The sequence below is a fragment of the Desmodus rotundus genome, chromosome 5 (assembly GCF_022682495.2).
Source record: "Desmodus rotundus isolate HL8 chromosome 5, HLdesRot8A.1, whole genome shotgun sequence".
Taxonomy (NCBI): Eukaryota; Metazoa; Chordata; class Mammalia; order Chiroptera; family Phyllostomidae; genus Desmodus; species Desmodus rotundus.
In genome coordinates this window covers 136,298,970-136,312,451 of record NC_071391.1, presented here as the reverse complement: position 1 = coordinate 136,312,451, position 13,482 = coordinate 136,298,970, and the positions used below count along the sequence as shown (strand labels likewise).

The 13,482-nt window shown below is 37.7% G+C and overlaps 1 protein-coding gene across 5 annotated transcripts in view; it reads left to right on the top strand.

Moving 5' to 3' along the window:
* PUS10 (pseudouridine synthase 10) overlaps nt 1-13,482 on the top strand; it is a 60,418-nt gene that overhangs the window by 30,490 nt on the left and 16,446 nt on the right. For all 5 annotated transcript variants that reach the window (XM_045189403.2, XM_045189401.2, XM_045189402.2 and 2 more), the window contains exons 6-11: nt 1,346-1,457; nt 3,556-3,617; nt 3,907-3,952; nt 6,416-6,480; nt 7,842-7,927; nt 8,985-9,110. In XM_045189403.2, the coding sequence (XP_045045338.2) occupies nt 1,346-1,457; nt 3,556-3,617; nt 3,907-3,952; nt 6,416-6,480; nt 7,842-7,927; nt 8,985-9,110 (497 nt within the window). The remainder of the gene's footprint in view (nt 1-1,345; nt 1,458-3,555; nt 3,618-3,906; nt 3,953-6,415; nt 6,481-7,841; nt 7,928-8,984; nt 9,111-13,482) is intronic.

The following is a 13,482-nucleotide window of genomic DNA, read 5'->3' as shown; positions in this document are numbered from 1 at the left end:
TTACCTTTCAATTGTGATGCTTTTTATGCAAATATCATTAAACTATTGATACAATATCAGGATAGTCTTTTAAAATACCTAAAATATTTCTGATATTTAGGGAATTAGGAACAGTTTATGAGGCTCAAACACTTAGTGTTTGAATAAGTTCTTAAATGTAGAGAAATAATTTGGTTATTTGTCCGGTGTAGGGCTTATCTGGGTATTTCATTGTTAAACCACAATACCAAAGCATATGAAAGCATTCCTTGTGACCAGTTACATTCTCAGGTGGATAAGAATGAGTTAGATAAACTCTTTCTTAATTTGCACTTTTAAAGGAACAATGGTCTTTATATATTTGTTTTTAAAGATCAATTAAATTTAGCCATTAGCTAAATTACTTTCTTGTTTTCAGCCTTCGGTTAGTATTTTCTTTTGGTCTTGAAGAATTAAATTATAATGGATATTGACTCTTAAGTATTCATTTCTAGCAGTGAAAATTAGACATTTAAAGAAATGAGTCACAAGTTGGCTCTTAATATCTCTTGTTAAAAGTAGCCCTGTGAATAGCCATAAGACTGACTGGAAGTTTTAATTATATGAAGGATATGAGCTTGTTGTTTATTATTCATACTGCAGTGTTTTCAGCAGAGTAGAGCAGTTGTAATACTATCACACCATGTTTCTCTGTCCTCTTACCTCAGTTCCTTCCTTTCTGTCACAGTTTAGGTTACAAACGAAAAGCTAGAAGTCATAATTGGGATTTCCCCAAACCTATCTATTAGCTCATGAGTAGCTTTGGGGGGAATGTCAGATTTTTATTCAGACATTTATCTGATATTAAGTTGATGAGCATTTCAGAACATTGATACTTTAGGATTTAATATTTCTTCAGCAGTAAAGAAAAGTACAGGTTTTACACTGATTTCCCAAAAGTAAGTTTCATTATTAGGAGGAGAATAGATGCACACAATTTCAGTCTGGGTGTTGTACTATGCAGTTCTGTAGTTCCTGAACAATAACCAGTCCTCTCTGTCCCACCTTTCTGTATTCTGATGCAGTCTATAAATTCTGGAATCTGGCAATTCTAGTTCAGAAAAACTCACTAGTACGCTTTCTGTATTTGGAACTTTGTAAACTGTCCTGTATGCCATTTTAAAAAACAGTTTCTGGATTTTGCTAGAATGTAAGGTTCATGATCTCATGAATGTTTGTCTGCTTTGTTTTCTACTTTTTATCTAATGTGTAAAATAGCGCCTGGGACATAGTAGGCAGTTAATAAATATTTTAAAATAATTGCATGATTTCTTGCTTTTAGTAGAAAAAGTGAAGTTTTTCATGTCAGTGAATTTTTGTTATTCAGAAAGCAGAATCTGTCGCTGGGAAGAAATGACATAGTTCAGCTAAAAGAAGCCTACAAATGGATAACGCATCCGCTGTTTTCAGAGGAACTGGGTGTTCCCATTGATGGAAAGGTATCAGGTCATCAGCATTGTTAATTTTGTTCTTTGGTTTTACCAGTTTTACTTCAATATATGGTAGAGGTATGGTTAGCCGAAAGAACCTTCCCTTTAAGTAATCCAATGATGGATTTTTTAAGCCTTTAAAATGTTAATTTCTAACCATCTTAAATTGAGGTTAAAGTTTTTCTTTCTTCTTTAAAGACTTCTTTGTGATCCAAGACTTAGAAGTGCACTTCTAAGGTGAATTTAAGGTGAATTGTACACTAATTCACCTTAAAAGGTTAGAAATGAATGTAAGCCTTTAATATATTTACATTTTAATTGTAGAGACAGATTTGCTGATACAAAGCGATATATAAATAACTGAGCATGTGTAGAGTCAAGTCTAGACTATTTAAATTTCCTTATCTATGGCTAATCCTGTTTTCAAATAAACAGAATCTACTCAACTGTAGCTGATCTGTGCTGCCTGATTGGCGTTTCAAGTCTCTCTGTTTAATGTTTGGCAGAGACTGCCTTTGAAGCCAGACCCTTAGCCAGCACCCCTGTTCCAGAGCAGACCTTGCCTCAGTCCCTGGAGTGGATTGGATTTTAGTGAAGAGATCAACAAGTTTCCTGATGTGGAAACAGGACATATTTCCAGTTCATCTTAAGTTAGATTTTAATAGTATGGCCCCATTGCTTCATCATTTTGCTTGAAGGAAATTCCCTGCATACCAGACACACCCCTATTCACGTAAAATAATAAAACCACCTTTCAAAATTAAAGAGTTAAAAATTTTTTTCTTTCCCAATTCTGAATTATATAGCTCTGTCTCCCTCAGTTAATAAGAATAAACTGACTGTCCTGTAAACCGAATACTGAGAGAATAGAAAATAAAGCCACCACAGATAGTATAAAGAGGAAATGAGGTAATGAAAGTACTTTGGAAATTAGAGAAGTCATTGATGCAAAATATTTTTACCTCAGGTTTTACTTTTGAAGCACAAATAATTTTTTTACATGTTGAATCAGAACAGAAAATAGAAAACAAAAGCAGTAATAATGTTCTAATAGATTCAGAAGGACTGAAGTTTTCTTGAGTAAAAAGAATGGGTTGTAATTTTAATTTTATTTTGTGGATTAGAATAGAGAGCAAAAAAAAACTATTATGGGTATTCTAGGGTAGCTAATAAGCTTGCTGACAATTCAATGCAATCAGTAAACACAGTACTCAATAAAAAAATTAAGATTGTCACATGGTATGACATTCATACCTTTTTCTCAAAGTGGAAATTTATATATGCTACATGGAAGTCAATGTACAAGAGTATGAATGAAATTGTGCTTTTTTGTGTACAAGGATGTTTATTTTAGCATTTTTTAATAATAGAAAAACTTACTACAATAAAAATATCCAATAGTCTGTACAGTTGAAAAGATGTCCATGACCTTTATTCACTGAATAAAGCAGTTATCCAAAAGTATCTTTAATATTCCAAGAAGTATATACTGTACATTTATGTTTATATTCATAAAAAGAGCTTGAAGGAAATACGCCAAACTGTTACTAGTTCTCCCTCAGTCAAGTGAGATTGAAAATCCACCCTGTATTTATTTTACAATTTGTATATATTGCTTTTGTAATAAGAAAAAAATTAAGATCTCTTTTTTAAAACTCAAATTTATTAAGAAGTTTGAGCACTTTATAAAAGCCTCATACAGAGTTTTTAAGCATGTGAATAAAATGCTTTCTCCTTTGCTAATAATTCTAATCATGGTATTGTGGAACAATTTTTCATTTCTTTTGGTTACCTCTTTCCAATTCTCTGAATTCTCATTCATCTTCACATCTAATTTATATACACGTACAAAAATCATACAAATTTATTTTAAACTTGTTTTTTTGGTAGGATCACCAGTGATTGAACTTTAGAAGTCAAAAAAAGAAAAAAGACAATTTTCTTTATAGATGTTTTATGAACAAGTAGGTTTGAAAACAGTAGTATTTCCAGTTTTTCTTGTCACTCTTTCTGAGCCAGTCTTTGAGAGTTAATTTCAGTTTCCATTCATAAGTTGTTAGATGTTGGTTTCCTTTGACCATTTTTAAACTGTCTTTATAATTTTTAGAGCCTGTTCGAAGTGAGTGTGGTCTTTGCCCACCCAGAAACAGTTGAGGATTGCCACTTCCTGTAAGTCCCCAAGTAAACAACAATGTTAATTGTGTAACATTGTTAATGCCTTTTGGTTTTCATGAAAATAGTATTGCTCCTTTCTAATCAGTATATCTGAACTTGTCTTAGTAGGTTTAAAATGTGCTAACGTAAAGGTGTAGGCAAACCAAGGCAGCTTGTATAAGGAGTTATTTTGTCTACTCCTGCTATCCTGAGTTTAGCATCCAGGTTGTATAAAATGTATGTGAATTATATCCACCCTGAAATAAACTCATTAACCTTTTCTATTAACTTGAATTTTACTTAGACGTGCAATATGCCCAGATTGTTTCAAGCCAGCCAGAAACAAACAGGTAAGGATTCCTGGTTCTTATTCTTTAGTGAGTTTTGTCTGAGCTGAATGTTCAAACTAACAGCAAAAAGGTGTGCATTAGTAATGTGGTAATCTGTTAAGAATCAGTCTTTAAATTTTTTCATTTTCTACATTTATTTTTTATTTTTTTCAACTGTCAACACCTTTGCCTCCGGCTAGAAAGTCGGAACATGCAGTCATTTTCCTGTGTTTGTGTCACTGGCTTGTTGCCCTGGTGTGGAATTTGAAATCCAGGTTTCGATGATGTTTCCATTACCCATTTGGGAATATTTGACATTTAGATTTTAATTCCCAAAATTATGTCATCTGGGAAAATCCATGGCAAGTTCAACAGCATTCCAAACTTTTGTCTAATAACCATTTTCTAGCAATTGGTGTTTGAAAAATTATTTTATTATTATTATTATTTAATTTTTTATTGTTATTCAGTTACAGTTGTATGCCTTTTTTCTCCATCCCTCCACCCCACCCCAGCTGAACCCACCTCCCTCCCCCACCTCCACCCTCCCCCTTGATTTTGTCCATGTGTCCTTTATAGTAGTTTCTGTATATTATTATTATCTTTTAGTTAGAATTAATAGCGCCTATTTCAAGTTACATTTGCAAAAAGGGCATATTATTGAAACTCCCCTTTACTGTCTGATGTGAGCTGGTCTTCATGTTAATGAGCAAATTAGTTGGCATTCACTTTTAGCTTCTATTAGGACAGGATAGAATGGCGTGGCATGACATTGTCAAGCTTTCATGTCCCAGTTACTTAGCTGGTTTTGTGCAGGATCAGGCATTCCTAAATTATTGACATCCATTGCACTGTTCTGGTTGTTAAAAAGAATGTAAGTTTATTGTCAAAGATACTTCATTTGGTCTTCCTTATGCTTTGACTACTCACTGGGCTTTCTGGAACTGGTTAGGGGTGGGGAGGAGGTGTTGTAACATTTGCTGAATGCCCTATGCAGAAATAATTAGAACTGCAAACCAAGCCCAAAGCAGTGCTTTCCTACTTGTCTCACATCATGGGTATACCTAGAACATTACCATGTTTGTTCAGCACCCTGAGAGTCATAGATGAAGTTGCTCTAAATTGAAAGCAGTAGGCGTGGGGGTTCCCATTGTCCCAAGCCCTGCTCCTCAGCCCTTATGAACTACAGGAATTGATGATGACTGCTTTGCCATACCAGTTGAGAAGCTCTGTCCAATGACTGTAAACCATATTTATATTGAAGATCTAGGTTTAGTTTTTGTTATCTTTGAGGAAGTGTACATGTACCGGTACCAAATCATAGCATAAGGGAATTGTTATCAAAGCCTCATAGACACCACTCCATTTGGCCAGTGGGCATTGTATAGTCTTAACTGTAGTTTTTCTGCCTTATGGCTTGGAGTAAATTGAATGACCTTTTGAGATTCTTTCAGGCCTAATATTTCCCATCTGAACAAACAAGCATTTAATTTTCAGTTCTAACCCTATGATATCTTGGGGTTCCCTGGAATGTGGTTGAGAAAATGATTGTCTTGATGGTGAACTGTTGAGATGTCTTCATTGTGCCCCTTTCCAGTCAAGTGTAGTTTCCCACAACAGAAGAAGTAATTGTGATTTATCATAGCAAACCATGTGTATGTGCACAAATTAGTTCTAGTATGCCTACTGTGTGATTTGGCTTTTCTTGTTTTAAAAACCTCTAAGTGGGACATTTGTTGTAGATTTTCTTTTTTTAAACATTTTTTTATTGTTGTTCAAGTACAGTTTTCTGCCTTTTCCCCCTACCCCTCCCCACCACCCTTGCCCTCCCCACCTCCCTCCCCTGTTTCCACCCCCCCTTGTTATTGTTCATTTGTCCTTTATAATTGCTCCTGCAAACCCTTCACCCTTTTCCTCTATAATCCCCTCTTCTATTCACTAGAGTGGATTTGTTTACTTTGGTGCTGGTGAGTGATGTTGAATTGCTAGAGGCCAGGTAGGCTGGTTGGCTTTGTTTTATCCTTTACCCCTGCAGCCAACTCCTAAATTATATACTGTGGCCCCTGAGGGGATGTGGAGAAGAAAAGACAGATGCATCAATCTAAATTCCTTTCAAGGTCCGGGAAAAGCTATTCAAAGCACATTTCTTGCAATGTCATCATTTTTATATTTAAATAATGCCACATTTTGAGGGAAGGGGGGCAGTGCAGTGAAGAAGACACATTCTGCTAGGCCTACCTGGTACTACAGACATAGACCAGATTGAAGAGGAGGGCTGTAGGAGGAGCAGACCAAATGCAGAACTGATGGTATGAACACTTAGGTTTTACTTATTTTCTTGACACTATTAAGGTATATTACTCCCTTTTAAGTATGGTTTAAAATAGCAGACCGTAATTTCTCCAGCCATGTTCTTTGTTTCACCTCTGATGTTTTCTTATCTAAGTGATAAAATGTCTTTTCTTTTCATTTTACCCTATATAGTCAGTATTCACTAGAATGGCAGTTATGAAAGCTTTGAATAAGATAAAAGAAGAGGATTTCCGCAAGTAAGTAGAAGCATAGAAATAAGGAAGCATCATGGAATTTTAGAACAAAGGGAATGTTGGTGACATTCTGGATTGTCTAGCTCTAAGACGAAACTGGATGTGTTTCAGGGACCAGGACTGTGCCTTCATCATCATTATATCCTCCACCCCTGGCTCAGTGTCTCGCATGCAGTGGTACTCAATAAATGTTTGTCAAATAAATTTGAATTTATTAATCAAGTCCAACTTATTTACCTTTTAGAACAGGATATTGTGGTTCAAAGAGGAAGTTGACTTGCTTAAGATATCAACTAGGTAACAGAGAGCAGTGAACTTAGAGATGGGGTTCCTGACTCTGCAGTTGAAATTCTGCACTTTGCAGTGTTATCCATCACCAGAAGAGGGAGAAAAAGGCTCAGGAGTTCCCCACTTGTTAAAATATGTTGAAATACAATAAGCCTTATATTTTAATTCTCAGTGTATTTGTTTTATTTAATAAAAATATTATCATAGTCATCCTTCTAGAATATCCTTGAATAAATTTCAAACAATGCCGTTATGAAGAAGGTTTTGTATATTTTACTGATTAAAAATGAGTCTCAGAATGGAAATACTTTTATTAAATTTTAGAAAGTAAAGACACTTACTCTCTACAAGCAATAGTCCCTAAGTGATTTCTTTGCTGAGATAACTTGGGAAACTGTATGAGATTTGCAAGCCAAGCATTGTGCATTAAGTCCACATCTAGTCATTTATAGTCCGTGGCTGTGGAAGTTCCCGGATGGTAGACAGAGAATAAAGCCATACGTTGCTCTTCGCTGTCCTAAGTTGAAGTTTCTTAGCTAAAAGGTCAGAGTCTGCTACATTCCACTTTTTCTGGCTATTTGGTCTGATTCCCGAGGTTATAGTTGAAACGAGAAGAAAAAAAGAGAGAGAAATGGTGGAGCAGCCTCCCCTCAGGTGGGGCTCATGTGGCCAGTCTCACCGCATACCAGCTTTAACCGGATGATGGAGGATTTTTGTAAGCAAGTGTTCATGGACAGCAAAATGGCTAAAGAACCTGGAGAGGCTTCTTCATATATGTGGATTTTTCTCTGAAGTCTCAAGGTTATTGGAAATTATTATCTGGGAACGTGAGACCTCCTGGGAATGAAAGGCAGTAGTAAATCAGGCCCTGATTTACTTAGTGCTGCATTCATGTACTGTAAGCGGTACTCTGGAGGCCTAAAAGGCCCTCTGGTTCCTAACCTTAAAGTTAGGGAGAGGCTTAGTCCTCAAGAGACTCAGGCCCTGGGTCTTGGACCATGCTGATTCATTGTAGTTGTATGGTTCAATATCATATCTGGAACATAGTAGTTGTAAAATTTATTTTCTTTTTGCAGGCAGTTTCCTTGTCCTCCAAACTCACCAAAGGCTGTATGTACCGTTCTTGAAATTGAATGCGCTCATGGTGCTGTTTTTGTGGCTGGTAAAGTTTTTAGCCTACAATATACTTACACTGTCAACTTACCTCCTTTCTGAAAAACTCACCTGACTCCTCCTCTCTTTCCTTCTTATTGTTGTTACTGGGTTCTGGTCAGTTAACTCTTTGAGAACTAGAACTGATAGCCAAGCTTATTTTAGATTGTGTGACATTCTTAATGGTCATTCAGGAGATCCGCTATTTAAAATGCTATGCCAAAGGGAATCAAAGGGAAGATTAAAACTTCCTAGGTTTTAATAGTTTTCATCAGAGATGGCCAAATGGAAATATGGGTAGATGTTGAGACCCAAAACACATCAGGAGAAACACAGCCTTGGAGAGAATTTTTTTTATATAACATGAAAATGAACTTGAAAACATAATTTTATTATCTGCAAAATGACTAAACACTGGCTTCCGCCTGAAAAAAAAACTGTTGTATTGACTTTCCCAAGGGGTTATCTAGCGGACAGTTTTGTTTTGAAAGCTATAGCTGTTTTATAGTAATAACTGAAATGAAATTTATCTTTACTTTTGACTATTGAATGAAATAGGGTAATGAAAGCTATCTGCCTTAGGGTGGCTTTATTCATAAAGCAAAAGTCATATTCTGTTAGAGTGTTTTCTTTTAAATTGCAAAAACTTCAAAATTTCCTGTTTTTGAACTCTTTGGAATACATGATCAGTGATGACTATTACATTGAAAGTATTATTAATCAGGTGTAAAGCAGTAGTTGCTCTTTTTTAAAACATTATCCTTGGTGTGTTCTATAGTATTGTTCAGTCAGCCAGTCAGATTAATAAATATATTGAGGATTCCTTTAGAACTCATTTAATGATCATATCATGTCTTTAGTCATCTCTCCTATTGTTACCTTAAATATTGTCACATAGTAGTGTATATGTCTATGTGTTGGCTCCCCAGATTAGATCATGAGGTAGTTGAAAGCTAAGCCTTGTTCAATGTCATAGGATATTGGCACTCAGTAAATAGTTGTTGCTTTTCTTTTTATCCCACTGTGTTATATCATTTCATCTAGCCTACCTTATATGTCTCTGGCAGGGAGATACAATAAATACTCCAGGAATCTACCACAAACTCCTTGGATAATTGATGGAGAAAGGAAGCTGGAATCTTCAGTGGAAGAATTAATTTCAGATCATCTTTTGACAGTTTTCAAAGCAGAGAGTGAGTGTTAAATTATTCATGTTTTAAATACATTGTCATTGATGAATAGATTTGTTGGAGGTGGCAGGGAAGATGTCTGCATTTTGTAAACCACCACCAAGTCTGGGCCCCTTGCCTGGCACTTTCCCATAAACAGGGATTGCTGTGTTTGAGCTTCTCTGACCTTGGCTGGGTTTGAGCCAAGGTACACAAGATTTCTTTCCTTTTTCAAAACGATTGCTGTTTCCTGGGGAAATTCAGAACAATCAAAACTACTTTAAATGAATGCACTTAAGCCCTGACCTTGGGACACCTCTGCCTTGACCTCTTTTAGGGAATATGAGGAAAATTAAAGTACAGCTCGCACATTCAGCGCTTGGCAAATGCCTGGCTTCCATAATAGCCGCTAAAATGCCCTGGGATGAAGTACGAAGCCCAGAGAAAAGAAACCAACAGCTACCATTTTACAAAGACTTAATGGGAGTTGTGTCGTGTTTTAATTTCATAGATATTACTGGGCCCAGGTTTGTGGGATGAGTCGGATCCTGTCAGGTTTGTATTTTCTTTGTCTCAGTTGGCCTGTTAGGTCAAAGGCAGCATAAAGCCTCATGATTTCACCTAGGATTAGGCTAGAGGAAAGGGGCTAGTATTTCAACCACAGGAAATCATGTTATATTTCAGGAAAAACTGTAGGCAGTGAATAAATAAATCACTCTTGAAATGGGTTTCCTAGAATAATTAGAATAGCTTTTTTGAGGGATCAACTAGACATCCTCCCTTCTCTGAAAAACCTTAAGACAGGCTTGCTGTAGGGATAGCAAGCGGTGACTGAGATGAGATGTGGCTGCCCCTTGGCCCTCTTTCTTTTTTTAAATAAAAATTTTATTTATTTTTAGAGAGAAGAGAAGGGAGGGAGAAAGAGAGGGAGAGAAACATCTATTGATCGGTTGCCTCTCACACGTACCCCAACTAGGGACTGGGCCACAACTCAGGCGTGTGCCCCGACTGGGACAGGTGACCTTTGGCTTTGCAGGATGATGCTCAACCAACTGAGCCATGCAGGTCAGGGCAGAGCGGCCCTCTTTTTAAGGGTCTTTAAGAATTGTTTACTGAATGAAGAAGAAATTGACCTAGCAACCTAGGATTTTCCAAAATCTTAGCAATAGACTCTGGGCTATTGCCATGAGCTTTTATCTACCTAATCTGGTTATTTTATAAGACTTACCCAAGTTATGAAGAAGTGAAAATAAAGCTTTGGCCTAAAAAGTCTCTTTCAGACTCTCTTTGGGGCCACCTGACTGACTCCCTTTCTGTGGGAAGACTCAAGAACCTTTCAGTTCTGACTATTTGGGTCCCAAGGAAGCCCTCATGATGGGTAGGGCTACTGGGGGGCTCTGAAACAGCTGAATGTTTCACCCTTGCTATCTTTCAGGAAGGTAGTTTGTTATCATTTTCCATCTGAGGTGGAAACATTGTCCCTAAACTGAAAAGAAACAAAGCTGTGTGCTTAACACATACAGTTGTGTGCTGAGGAAATTTATTGAGAGCTGCTTAAGAAAAAGGAGAGCTTTGGCTGGTGTGCTCAGTGGATTGAGCAGCAGCCTGTGAACCAAAAGGTCAACCAAGTGGGGGTGTGCAAGAGGCAACATGCAACCCATCAGTGTTTCTCTCCCTCTCTTTCTCTCTCCCTTCCGCTCTCTCTAAAAGTAAATAAAATATTTTTAAAAAAAGAATGCAATAAAATATTTTTTAAAAAGAAAAGAAAAAGCAGAGACCTCTGGGCCTATGTGTTCATTGGCTTCTTCTTGGGATAACACCTTCTTGTTTGAAATACCTGATTAAATGCTTCTCAGGTAAATTACTTGTTATTTGTGTGGCTACTATCTGACAACCCAGGGAAGATGGTTCTGACTGTTGTACCTCTAAGTCTCACAGCTCTATGAAAATATATAAACCAGTATTGCATAAAGCAGCCTAGCTACTTACAGAAAGTTTCCTTCCCCTAAATGGGAGATACAAACTTGTTTTTCAGTTACTTCATTCACATTATATAGTTGCTAATTCCCTGGTTAATGAGCAATAAACTTTGACAGATTGTCAATATCAATGTGTCTAAGAAAAATTTCCCCTGATACATTCCTTACATCACTCATTGAATAAATATTTGCCAATTCTCTGCTGAAAACTGGTCAATGACTAGGTACAGGATCAAGTCCAACCACTGAACTTGATATTCTAAGGCCTTCATCATCTGGTGTCTGCCCATCTTTTAGTCCCATTGTCTGCCCATGGCTGTGAGGCCCTGTAGACTAGCCGAACCACCTATGTAGTTGAGGATCATTCTTACCTTTGTTCTATATTTGCTTTGAAACTTCCGTTTCTTTGAGCAGAAGGTTCAAAGAACTCACAGGATTTAGAAAACTCAACCAAGTTTCAAAATGAACTATGTTTAAACTTGTGTTTCCTAAATGGCAGTGTCTCCTTTTCCCTTCTTTTTCTGCTGCGTTCATAATAACTACATACAAATAAACTCGTCAAGTTTGCCCCACAAAGTATTTCTCAGTGTAGGGTCAAAATGTGAAACATTTTTCTAAAAGATATAGTTAGTAAGTACTCCTTCTCCCTTTGTCTATTGACTCTAGTGTTTCTCTGGACTTCTCAAGAGCCTGGCTTTCTGCTCCTCTTTCTTATTGATGGGCTGGAGTTTCTGGGAAGTTTTATGGGCTAATTTATGAATTTGAGATTTAGCAGTCACTGGTAGACCCATCTCTGTGTCCTGTTCATTCCCCTACTCCCACCTGTCACAGTTTATGGCCCAGTCACTGTGGACTCCCTGGTCCCCTGACATTATGGCTAGTTTGGAGAAGGAGGCGAACAGGTAGAAGACAAATCATAGCTCAGGGAGTCAGTATTTTTTCAGCTTCCCAGATGCCACTTTGCACTTTCCATTTAGCTTTCCATCCCTAGTTAGTGCTACTCTTAAGTGTGGACCAATGTTGCTGTGTGTTTAGAAACAGCTTGATAATAGAGTATAAATAGGGAATGGGGTTCTTTGGGACTTATTGGGCCATAGAATTCTACTCCCTGCCTACATTCTCCATCTGGAGAAGAACCTGACCTTGTGCCCTTCATGGCTGCCCACTTGGCCAGCCCTCAGGAATAACACAGCACAGGTCACCCAGATTTAAGAACCTAACTAGTAGCTTGAATTCTAGACATGCCTTGGATATCTATTGATTAACCAATCCTGGGTTGCATCTCTCGGTGAGACCCACAGCTTTGGGCCTTGTGGGGCAGAAGGGAGCCACTTCACTGTGGCAGTGTGTGATACACTACAGCACAGAACCTATGTTTCCTACAAAGGAGGGCTAGTCTGGAGTATAGTTGTCATAGGACTTTTAAAGCCTTTTAGCTTTCCTTTTTCTAAAATCTACATGGGAACTTTGTGTTTAGAATCTTTCCTGGGAGAAAAATGGCTATCAGAATGGTATTCACCCACCTTCTACCTTTCCCATCTGTTCTTCCCACCAGCCTTGTTCTTAATCTTGTGCTTTCCGCAGTGGCCGGACTATTGAGGAATAAATACAAACCTCATAGCTTGTATTGCAGTTGTGCTCTAAGTGCAGGAATGTTCCTGTACTTTTCCTGCCCTGGCCCTACCCACTATGTTATAGTCTACATCCCTACAGAAATAGTGAGCTCTGTGAGGATGAGAACTATGCACTTCTTGTTTGCCGGTGTCTTCACATCATCAGCACAGTGTCTTGCATACACATTCTGTAGATATTTGCTCCTAAATGAAAAACTCAGGGTGTGAGCCTCAGTTCCATCCTTCAAGCACTATTTTCAGAGACCTTAAACTCTACCATTCTTAATAACTGACCAGGCTTCCCAAAATCCAAATCCTTGGTCCAAGAAGGCTGCTCTTGCTTTCCCTGTGGGCATAAGCCTGAGCATTTTTGGCTTATTTATGGTGGTGCAATATGAATGGTGGTTAAGAAACTCTGAGGGGACTTCCGGTCAAGATGGCAGCATAGGCAGACATGACATGCCTCTTCACACAACCATATCAAAATTACAACTAAAATATAGAACAGCCATCACTCAGAACTGTCAGAAATCATGCCCTGGCTGGTGTGGCTCAGTGGACTGAGCATCAGCCTGTGAACCAAAAGGTCATAGGTTTGATTCCCAGTCAGGGTACATGCCTGGGTTGCAGGCCAGGTTCCCCAGTGTGGGGTGTGCAAGAGGCAACCACACATTGATATTTTTCTCCCTCTATTTCTCCCTTCTTTCCCCTCTGTCTAAAAATAAAAAAAATCTTAAAAAAAAAAAAAAAACTGTCAGAAATCAAATTGAATGGAAATCTGACTACAGAATTAAAGAAACCACA